This window comes from Sciurus carolinensis, chromosome 12, assembly GCF_902686445.1.
Source record: "Sciurus carolinensis chromosome 12, mSciCar1.2, whole genome shotgun sequence".
Classification (NCBI taxonomy): domain Eukaryota; kingdom Metazoa; phylum Chordata; class Mammalia; order Rodentia; family Sciuridae; genus Sciurus; species Sciurus carolinensis.
This window is the reverse complement of record NC_062224.1, coordinates 91142935-91155529: the sequence shown is the minus strand read 5'-3', so window position 1 is coordinate 91155529 and position 12595 is coordinate 91142935. Positions and strand designations below refer to the sequence as shown.

At 33.5% G+C, this 12595-nt stretch overlaps 1 protein-coding gene across 1 annotated transcript in view; it reads right to left on the bottom strand.

Annotated features, from left to right (window-relative positions):
* Positions 1–12595, bottom strand: part of LOC124961705 (potassium channel subfamily T member 2-like) — a 354530-nt gene that overhangs the window by 102384 nt on the left and 239551 nt on the right. The window contains 1 exon segment of the mRNA XM_047520608.1: positions 1172–1321. Coding sequence (XP_047376564.1) covers positions 1172–1321 — 150 coding nt within the window.

Sequence of the window (12595 nt, the reverse complement as noted above, 5' to 3'; positions counted from 1 at the left end):
AACCAAAATAAAACAAAACACCAAAGAACAAGTAATCCAATCAAAAGTGGGCAAATGGACTGACAGGGCACTTCTCCAAAAAGGAAGCACAAATGACAAATAAATATATGAAAAAAATGTTCAGTATCTGTAGTCAGTAGGGAAATGAAATTCAAAACTACTTTGGGGGCTGGGGAGATAGCTCAGCTGGTAGAATGCTTGCCTTGCAAGCACAAGGCCCTGAGTTCGATCCCCAGTACCACAAAAAAAAAAAAAAAAAACTACTTTGGAAGGGGAATAGGAGTAGAAAGGAGAGGAGGCAAATGGAAGTACTGAAATGCAGCAAACTGTATTCCACACATGTATGATGATATTGAAATGAACCTTACAATTAAATATAACTAAAATGCACTAATAAATCATTAAACAATGCTACCTTGACATCGTATCTCATCCCAATCAGAATGGTTATTACCAAAAAAACTAAAATAACCAGCAAGAACATGTCAAAAAATGAACTTTTACACCCTGTTGGTGAACACAGAAATTAGTAAAGCTACTATATAAAATAGTATGCAAATTCCTCAAGAAAGTAAAATAGAACTATCATATGATCCAATTACACCAGTCCTGAGTATTTATCTAAAGACACTGAAGTCGGCATACACAAGAGAGAAATGTATACCCATATATATTATGCCACTGTTCACAAGAGCCAAAATCTGGAATCTGCCTAAGTACCCATAAACATATGAATAGATAAAAAAATATGGTGGATATATATACAATGGCATATTACTCAGTCATAAAAGATAATGAAATCATGTTATTGGCAGGATGAAATGAGAGGGCATAGTAGAAGTTAGACAAAAAAGATAAGTAAAGCATGTTTTCCCTAGCATTTGGAGAGTTAATAATAAATAAGCATGACCCAGAAGTAGAAGAGGTACTGTCAGGGAACTGGAAGTGGACTAAGGGGAGCAGGGAGAGGAGACAAGGGCCAGAGAGGACAGAGGGGAGGGTGTATGTGATCAAAGCATCATAAATGTATGTATCCATGTATGGAATTGTCACAGCAAGACCCATCAATTTGTACAATTAAAATGTATTAATAATAAAATTTAATTTTTAAAAATAGTATTATTGCTTGATTGATGGATACTTAAGTTCCATTCTGGAAGCAGAAACATACTTTTTGTGTGCATGGAAAGAGGCATATGTAAAACTCTTTCCTTCATATTCAGCAAAAAAGGTACTTTCTTCCAAAACAATGTGGTAAACTTCATTCCCAGAGCATCTACCGTACATCTTCTGCCACTGTTCTGGCGATTGCTGGCCTTCTCTGCAACACAAGCACACACACATACACACACACAAAGAGAAAAACAATGAATGTGGTTAAAAAACAGTTGTTGCCATACAACTGTTTCACAACTGTAAGAGCTGGCAGGCACAACTCAAAAGAAATTCTGCAAGGTTGCCTGGTCTCTAAGTGATGACATTACACATGAGAGTCTCTCCAAAATTTAAAATTAACACTATATACTTATATGCTTGAGAAATGATAGATTTCTAGAAAGTGGGAGTTTTATAAGACCCAGCTAATAACAGCATTTACTCGGGCCATAAAACAATAAGATACAGCATTAGACTTTTAGTGCTTAAGCATATGCTTCCATGTACATTCCAACAGTAATGTTTGTTTTATTGTCTTATACAGTGGTTAATTTTATGTCATGATACCTGCTTGGCTTTCGCAGGTATTGATTTTGCTTTCTATGTAAAATTATATTTTTCAGTTTATCAATTAATTTTACAGAAAACATATTTATAATATCTGTCTATACTATAGCAATGGCTTTCTTCCAATTGTACCTCTGTAAAGAAAGATATTTCATTGTGATAAAAGAAATAAGGATCTCTGCAGTGGATTGAATGTTTTTGTTCCCCTCAAAATACATGGAATGAAGCATTAAATGTAGATGGCATTTGCAGTTAGATTCTTTGAAGATAACAGTGTACCCCTTGTCAATGGGATTAGTGCCATCATTAGTTCCAAAGAACTAGTTAGTTATCTTTCGCCATGTAAGACTACAAAAAGAAGTCAGAAGTCTAGAGTTCAGAAGAGAGTCCTTATCAGATCTATCTCAGACTTCTAGCCTCCAGAACAGTGAGAAATAAATTTCTTTGTTTATTAATCATCCAGCGTGTGATGATATTTAATAGGAGGCTGAATGACTAAGTCATCCTCTGAAAAAGATACCAGAAGTATTTCTAAAAGGAAATTTATCATAAAAATACAGTCCGTTTTGTTCTAGATTGTGGTACAATGCACTACCTAACTCAGTGGCTTAGAATTACATTAAAATTTCAAATTATGAGAAATTTAATAAATATACAAATAGGACCATTCCTCCATTTTAACAATAATTTACTCTTGCTGAATAAAGCTTATTAACTCCACCAGCACAAGTAATGTGCATCAAGCAGCAAAATATAAATATCACAAAATTAAAATATTCCATCATAATCTGTATAGATTCTGAATGGGTGGAAGTAGATAAGTAATGTGATATTTAGAATTTGAAGTCATTTGAAGCTCAGAATATTGTCCAAAGGTAGGGAGAAATTTATCAGCCATTTCAAACTGTCAAACAATAATAAATATATTCAAGGTATGTTTCACTTGTGTTTAATTTCTTAAGAGTCATAAGTGTGGGCCCTGGAATCTATTTTTGCTTGATTTGAATTTAACTCTGCAACCTCCAGTGAGTTATTTAACATCTTAGTGATTCTTTATCTCTTTAGTGAAAACGTGTTAGGCTTACTTTGTTAGATTAAAATAACACACAAAAAATCACTTAAGAGGTCTTAGGATCATGAAAATCACTAAGTAAGTGGTAGTTGACATATTCTCCTCATTTCTCAATTTTGAAGCCACTTACAACATAGCTAGTCAAACTTCTAAACAAGATTGCACTTAAAACTTTTACCTATTTTTCCACAATCTTAATAGTATTTAGAAATCTGAAAAGAAAAACAAGGAGGAGACACTTTTGACTATTGCTTTCATATTGCTACATATAACTACTACTTTCTAAGAATGATTAGACCTGATGGAGAAACTTTCCTTTTGGCAAACAGAATGAAATTGTCATGTTGTGTATCATAGTACAATTGGCAAGATAGTTCTTGGCAAAGATGAAAACCCATCCGATGGTATGGAAATGTAAGAGAAGGTGCTGGTACTTCATGAATATTCGTTTGAGATCCAAAAGGCAGCAAGGGGTCAAATAATTGCAATGCAAGGTCACTTATTAAAAGCTGTTCAAGACAATCATAAATCTAAACTCCAGAGGCTGAAATGGGAACACCAAGTGGCTACTTGACAGAACAGAAAGGATAGGAGTCTGACAAGGACAGATCAGATGAATTTCTTAAATCCCTCACTTCTTGTCTTGCTGTTTTAGATGGATGCTTTTCACTAAGCAAGACTAGTTTCTTCACGATTTCTTTTCTTTATAATTTCTTTAAAGGCCTCCAATGGGTAACCAAGAAACTCAACATTCAGCTCCTTGGAAATATGCAAACTTCTTCTTTTTTTAAGCTCAGATTATTTGCTTGAAAAATGTTCTACACTAGCAATTCCATCTAACACTGAAGACTATGTTCAGTTCCTATTCATGAATTTCTACATAAAACACTTATCAAGTGATTGTGAAATGCCAGAAAAGGTTTTAGATTAAAAGTTTACAGCAGTGAAAAAAAATGCAAAAATTCTATCTCTTGCAGCTGCTAGTGGGGGAACACTAACAATAAACAAAAGAAATCAGCACACTGCCTTGTGTGTCAGAAGTAACAACAACTGGAGAGAAAGAAAAAAAAAAAAAAACAAGGCAGGAACTAAGTTTTTAGATGGAAGTTTAATGATGATTTGGAACAGCTTAGATTCTGGGTGCATCTTGAAGTTGAAACTGAAGTAATTTGTTGTTAGAAGAGGAGAAAAAGAATACAAAAACCTTGCGTACCCATATCCATAAGATGTATGGATAAATAAATATTTATATAATAAACAGTGAAAATGCAAATAGTGCTTACAAAACAAGGTGGAAAAATCTTATGCTTAAAATGTTAAGTACAAACATGCCTGCAGATTCACTAATGTGTTAACTATATGCTAGAGAGGGAGAGAAGTAGTGGATTCGGAATACGAAGTGCATGAATATTTTTAATGATATTCTTATATCTTTTCAATTTTTGAAACATTTTTTAATAAATAAGAAAATAAAAAGTATCAAAGAAGAAAGAATCAGGATTGGTAGTGGTGATTTAAGCTTTTTATTTGTCTACTTTTCAGAGTCACCTTATAATTTTTAAGGCAGTATTATATGCTGTGTCATACAAATCCCTCTATCATTTGCAAATATTTTAGGAGTAAATTTTATTTAGGTATAAAGTAATATTTTTTCTCTCTTCCTGTGATTATGATTATGTGCCTTGCAAGCACAAGGCCCTGGGTTCAATCCCCAGAACCACAAAAATTAAAAAAAAAAAAATTTCATTTTTCCAGGTATCTACCCAGTAATTAAATTTATTAAATAACTTAAATAACTTCTTTACCAAATACTGAATTCCTAGGTATATGTGCCTCTATTGGGACTTTCTGGTCTGTCAAATTTATTTGTCTCTATTCATTTACTAATGTGACACTAATTTAATTATTGTAACTATAAAATATTAAAATATATATTTATATATGTGTATGTATATATATGGCATCCCCCCTCATAATTCTTCAAAATTCTCTTTGCTAGTCTGATTTCTCCATTTGCCCATATGAACTTGAAATAAGTTCATTTGCTTCAAAAGGAATGTTATTTGCATTATTGTTGAGATGGTCTTAACTTCATAACTCTGGGTGAAATTCACATCTCTATGATATGAACATATAAGCCAATTTGCATGTTTATTACTATTTTTGCCACAGTCTGTCATCCAATGCCAATCTTCAGCAAAATATAAGTAACGGGCCTGCTGAGCCCCATTGCTTATGTTGTTCTGTGGGATGCCCAGAGACAAGAACATTTTCTAGAACCCAGTACATGTTCAGAAATATTTGTTTCATGAAAGAATATAATTCTCCTGGAAATCTATGAGACACAGAAACTCTTAAACTTATGAAGGGGTTGTGTCCCAGCTGACACATTGTAAGTGGAAATACCATCAGGTCAAAAATGCATTTCAGACATCTAACCTACAAGAATATCATAGCTTAGCAACAAAATAAGTACAATGTAGAGTACTAGCTGTTTATCCTGATCGTGAGGCTGGCTGGGAGCTGTGGTTCAGGGCCACTGCCTAGTATCCTGAAACAGGGTCGAGATCACATATCATTAGTCTGGGGAAAGACTGACATTCAAAATGTGAACTTGGTTTCTACTGAATGCATATTTCTCTCACACCATCAGAAAGTTGAAAGATCCAAAGTTGAAACATTATGAGGCAGGACCATTTGTATATTCTATTATTATCCTCATTCCACAGATAAAGCAACGGAGACATAATGGCTTTCAATGACCTTTCCAGAAAGGGTATACCAAAAAATCAACTCAGGTTATTTGGGTAAACTATCTGAACTTTGTTCAAAAACCAGTTCTGAGTAGTCCAATATTCAGTGTGAATGTCATTTTTCAGTCTACTAGGAAATTAATAATCAACTTTTTTTTTAATGTTTTTTAGTAATGGAGGACATCTTAGGTCCTATAGATTTGCAAAATGCCTTCATGTTTTCAATTTACCATTCTAGCACAATTTACCATTTTTTAAAATTGCCTATCTTTTTGTATCTTGATAGATTTAATTCAAACTTTGTTTTTGAATGAAGGAAATATGCACAAATAGGTAATAGATTCTCAAACTTCTTATGCAGAAAATCTTTTAACTCTACTACCCAGGTGTCTCTTGGACTTACCAATTTGCTTATCCCTTTCTATTATCAATTCTCACACTTTTAAATCACTCCTAACTCACCTTCTTGCCTCCAAAGCTGGCTTTTACAATGCATTTATGTTGTAGTTAGAAGGGTGAGACTTTGAAGGTGTCCACATGTAAAACTGGTAACATTTGAGGAGATGGAAAATTTCAAAACTTTACATCACTTGATGTTACCTTCCTATTGAAAATGCTTACAGAGCTTCCTCTGTTTTACAAGGTTGAACATTTTTATTATCTTTACAAAGCCCTCCTGAACTAATCTATGACTGTCTTTCAGGTTTCACCAACTACTATCTTCTTTCTCTTGGGTGCTCTAGCCAAGAGTAGTCCTTACAAGAGACTGTCATATAGCCGGGCTTTCCTCTCTCTCCTATGGCCTACTCCTTCCTTGACCTGGGCTTAATCACTCCTCCCTCAGTTTTGCAGTAGTGTACTTCTCTTTTCATAATACTGTAACATTGAATGGTATTAATTAATCCTTAGTATCTTGCTTCCTGTGAAATAAGTTCCATTAACAAAAGGATCATGTCTTATTTACCACTTTTATCCTCAAGATGTGACATCTCTTCTGACACAGAGTTAAGTGTTTAATAAATGTTTTGTTAAATGAACAAAGGATAATCTAACAGTGTTCTCCATGCTCAATTACTAAAGGTGCTGTGTTTCCAATTATATATTTCCTTTCTCCTTAAGCAAAATAATTTTTAAGACCTAACCAATTACTTACCCTATGATGAATTTGCTATTAGAATTAAGAAAAACTTCAATGAGTTTCATAATTACTAATGGACATGAAATGCACTTCATGTTATATGAATTGAATATTGTAATTAGGTAAAAATAGCAACAATAAAACACAAAGCTTTTAGGGGCAAAAATGACAAATGCAATGCTTACTTAAAATCATGAAAAGCCATTTAATGAAGATTTGTAATGGGTTTACCCCAAATGATCATGTAGGGAAAATGTCATATTTACTTACTACTCTTAACCTTAAAGAGTACTTCAACCTGTAAAACAGTATAGTCTTGTTTTCTTCATGCACTTTTAAGGTTGCTCTACTATACTGACTAAAAACTGAATCATAAAGAATACTTCCTACTCAGGTTTATGTTCCCATTTATTTTCAAATAATTGCCAGCTACAGCTGTTGTAAAAATGTTAGTAGAAAAATAAAGAAAAAAAGAATAGAAATATAAAAGTGAAATATTCTATTGAGAATATAGAACATAGGCAATGCTTGATATTTGAAAGAAACCCTTAGGTCTCTAGTTCCCTAGAATAAAAGAGCATTTGCAGAATTCAGGTACCTAGTACCTTAGTCATGAGAATGTTGGAAAAAATGATGGGGTTGCCTAGAAGAAGCTTCATCTGTCATCCTCTACATTGTAAACCCTAAACAAATGTCTTAGTGGGAAAAGCAATTTAAAAGAAGTAAATTGTAAGAAAAAAATTTTCTTAGAAAAAAAGGAGAAAAAAATGTCAAGTGAAGTTAAGTAAATTAGAAACTCCTTATAGGATAGTGGCCTTCAGCCATGCAATTTCAAATCTACCATGCCCATTTCTTTGAAATCATGTTCAAGTTCCATTCAAATTAAGCCCAGCTTGTAGCTCTAATCTTACCAATGCAGGCTTGGTTGTCATGGGCTGCTCCTGTTCTCTGGATTAGTTAACTAACTGGCCATCCATGTATTCTATGAAAAAGTTTACCAAACGTTGGCAATCTTGTAGAGGTGGGAAAATTCTTGCAGGATGTAAGATAATATACAATCAGTGGTAACCATTGTCTTTCAACTTACTTCCTACTGGAACACATTATGGCTTCTAGTTTTCTAAGGTTCCTCCCTTCGTGGGATATACAGGATAGGAGAAATTTAGCTCAAACTTTTAAGTTATTAGTTGTGCTATGGGATACACATGCTTGACACTGCTCTCTACTTCTAACCTGCCACCTTTGCCTTTCATTTCCTCATGTTCCAATAACCACAGAGAACTGTCCAAGTAGCTATCTAACGAGCAAAGAGATACTAGCTTCCACTTGCAGCAGACATCCTATCCCACAGGCATAATAAGTAGTGAGTTCACCAGGCTGGGGAAAAGCACTTGCCCTTCTCTGTTGGCCGCTCTTTCTGATCATCTTTTTATAGAAGGGTAGGAAGATTAGAAAACAAAATGAGATACTTTACTCTTCTTTGTCCTCAGTTCTGAGTTGTAATCACCAAACCTGGGACAATCAGTCTCTTTTCACATAGTAGGTGTTCATTTTTAAAAAGTGGTTGCTCTATTCTGTTTAACATTTCCAAGTTAGAGATATTATTGTTCCAGTCAACAACTGGATTGTGTATAAATCAATTCTGACAACTGATTTTTCTTTAAACACAAGCTGCACATTTCTCATTAATCCATAATTATACCTTCAAGGCAAAAGGTATTTATTGCCAGAGAGCAAATTAACTCACATACCAATCTCCTGCACTTCAATATGATCATCCAAGTGGAAAAAGGGCTTTTAGTTACTGAGTACTTGGGTCTGCTCTCTGCAGAAGTGCATTTTAGTATAGACCTGTGAATTCAATAAAAGACCCTTACATAGTTTTGTTTTTAAATGTTTTCCCAATTCAAATTTTCCCAAAGGGAGAAATAAAGGATTTAACTGGAATTTCCTGTTACAAATACAGTATTTTTAAGCCATTTTATATTGTATACTCTATTATACCAGGGATATACTGAATTACTCTGTTCAGTGATATGGTTTATATTTTTAAAAATAGTACAAAACCTTTCTCTGTGGACAACTTATGTTTTTCAAGACAGATGTTTTTGTGAAATTCACATTAATAAATGTTAGAAAGTAAAATCTGATTGTTACTTCTGGGTTTTCTTTACAGTTATAAAGAATTACGTCACACTAATGGTAAACTAAAGAACACCCTTGAAGTTTTCAAGCACTGCCTGTGAGCTGTACAACGTAATCATTAGTGAGAATCTACCTCTTTCACAATATTGTACTGGCTGTTTTAAACGTCTCTGGATTCTAATCATTAGGGTTAGTTTTCTTAGTACATTTAAGTTCTCGTCAATCCTAACTATAGTAGTTCAACACATGATCAATAATCAGTTTCAGATTCACCAACATTGACATGGATTATTATGCCCATTGCTGTTATATACTTGTTTTAGCTATCAAGTGAAATTATTTTCACATCAGTGGAAATAAAGAGCAACTGTCACAAGATATATTTGATATAAAATTCATTTTTCCGTAGGTACTAAAATGCTTTACATATAACTGTGGGAAATTTGGACTTAGAAAAAAGGATGTCATTTAAATAAATAACATTATTTTATCTGAATAAAGATAGTGATATAAAAATCTTTTTATTGCGAGTATAGACTATGTCTTTATTAATTATAACTTATGGGGTGAAGAGTGCACAGAAGCTGCCAAAACAAGTGAGGTTACAAAATAAAGTCATTTTAACTTCATATGAACATTTATTCCTGCTAGTCTGCAGATAAAAATGGACTCTACAAATGTAGGGTTATCTTATCTAGAAAGAAAATATTGGAGAACTCTAGATAGAAGTAATATAACCCAAGATTTTAATACCTCAGTCTACTAGAAAGCTGCTTATGCATTTCTGCTCTAGAGTAGCAGAAATTCCTCAACTTTACGTTATCAGACATCAAGAGAAATCTGAGTTCTAAGATACAAAGGTGATAATCAAGTTTCTGCCACTAGATGGAACTGCAAAGCTGTTTGCCTTTCTAAGGATAAGGACTGCTGCTGTAGCAGGTCTAAAGAATAGAGAACTGCTATATAGTTTTCAAGCATTACTAAAAGTGAACATAAGCAATGAACACCCTTTGAAAGAGATCTACTTCAATAAGAAATGAAAAAAAAAAAAAGTTCAAAAGACAGATTTGAAAGGTGGACTGCACAATGAAGGTGGCCAAAATTCACTGACCTTGAAATTGATTTCTCCTTCAATAACTTCAATGGGTGGTTTTGGTAGTGCTCGTTTAATTCCTATTAACTATTGCCAAAAATAATCTTAAAGCTCTGCTGAGAGTTTTCATCTACTTTTTATACTGCCATGTGAAAAAAGAAATTAACTTGTCATAATGAAACTGCACTTTCAGCTCTTTAGTTCCATTATTAAGTCATATCTCACTGATTTCAGACTGTTCCATTTTAGCATTAATAAAAATTTATAGCCAAGATATGTCTTCCCTCTGGCTCCAGAGCACAGCCCACTTTCTTGCTTACTAAACACCATATGGTTCCAGTGCTTCCTGCCCTGTGCATTGACAGTACGTCACTATACCAGTCCCTTCGGTTTAGGACATCATGACAAATGCACCAGAGAGTTACATTCCAAAATATGAATGCATAAGGACATAGGAGTTTGGGAATCTCTTACTGTTGCTATTTATGTTTTATTATTTGCCCTTTCTTTGCTCTTTTAACACTAATTAGATCTCAGGAGATTTTGCGGCACTCCCCTATCGACATTGGATTTATTTTCAAAGCACAAAATCTCACACCACCACAACTAAAACACAGCTTTATGAATAAAATTAATTGGGGAAAATTTGGAAATTTTCCAAATCCATATGTAAGCCATGTTGAAAACTGTGTGCTGCTTTGCAAAATCACAAAACCGACCAACAGTCTGTTCATGAGTCTTGGTATGAGTTGAGATCAGGACTCATTTATGTTATTATTTCTCAAACTTTTAACCATACCTTTTACTGTGTGAATGCATGTGGTTATTGTTTATGGGATAAATGAATGAGTGACCAAATTATAACATTATTTTAAATCTTAATTAAAGTTTTGTTAGCATTTTACCTGATTCATAGCTTAAACTTTGACCAAAAATTAAGAACACATCCTTCCAAATCCTGAGTTTAATTGGAAGACTTTTCAAATGTCTCCTGTTTATATTCTTAAATTTTATTACCATATCATTGAAGTTGTATCTATCGATCTCCTTCTGAGAGCTATGAAAGAAAAGAATTATTTCAGAATGGATTTGCCTAAGGCTGCACAAATAATCATATTGCTATTTTAAATTCTGTCTTGCAGTAAGTTTAGTAAAGTAAAAAGAGAGCCAGGTCAAATGTTCCGACTCATGGTTAAATGGTTGTTGACATATCCACCGAGAGGTAGATTCTAAAACAAAACAAACCTCAAAAGAAGATAATATTTATGTCATGTTGGTAGCCAAATAAAATCAATATACTGAAGAAATTGACTTACTAGCTGTTAGATTACAATTTAAGATCTAAGAGTTACTTTTTAACTTAACATACTCAACTAACTCTAGAAACAGATTTGATTTTTCTATTTTGTAAGCTTAGGAATAGATACACAATTCCCTTCCAAATTTTCTCTCTACTTCCATTCCCAAATTAAATACTGTAGTTATTTTTACATTGTTAAAGTGGAAAATACTTGTAGTTTGCTCAGTAGCTATAAATAAGTCTATACCTTCTGATTAAAAGTAGAGAACTTGTGAACACTGATTACATTATCATGACTACAGCAATGGAATTTATTGCAGAGTAAAATGGAATGTTATAAATATATGACCTTATCTACCAGTTCCCTGAGGTGCACTGGAGAGAATGTTCAAATAATCTTTCGTTTGTTTCATCATAGTTTTTGATTTTCTTGGAGTTTGTTATTGCCTTTTTTTCCCCTCTCAGTTGTGAAAGGGAAATGCACATCTTGTTCTACGTGTTACTTTTGATTTATTCCAGTCTCCTGTTGAGATGCCATTCCTGACTTTTCTAATTTGGATCCCTTCTCAATAGTAACTTGAAGGAATCATCACTCCTATCTGTGGTACTGATATGTGACCTCGTTTCAATCAATTAGATACAAATGTAGGATTTTATTTTGGGAGTGAGTTAAATGAGGAAACAGGGCAGAAAGCACCAGTTTTGTTTCAGCAGATGTTCAGAGGAAGTAGGGTTTTGGGGTCTGATGAGGACAAAACTACTTTTTCTAGATAGTTGCTTATTGTGGTGCTGGGAATTGTTCAAGCAAGTTCAGCACAGACAGAGGCTAATGTTCTTGTTGCCCCAGTGGCTCTATGGGTCATCCATATCTCTTTATAAATGTTTATACTTAAAACAAGCTAAATATATAGACTTGTCTGCAGTTTAAGAACTCTAATCAACACAGATATTCTTTTTCCCCCGCTCTTTCTGTAAGTTTGAAGAAATATTCTTCTTAATCAATCCATTATAATTTGGTAATACTATGTCTCTATTGTCATTTATTATGACCTTACACTCAGAACACCCTGTCAGGCTAAAGGCTTAAATTTTCCTTCTAATCTCAGAATTTCTCACACTCCATTTTATTTATCTTTTCTTTCTGCAACTTCCACTATCTCCAGTATTAAAACTGCTGGATTAATCTCCTGCACTTCTAATCCTTTTCCTTATATATTCTTTCTCTGCATTTTTATGTGAAATTCTATGAGAGTGTGATACAACACTTCTATTAAATTTTAAAAATTTCAGCACTTTTCTAATTTCAGTAAGCTATCTTTCTATTTCTCCACCATGACTCTCTTATTAGCAATTATACTGATTTTAAGATATT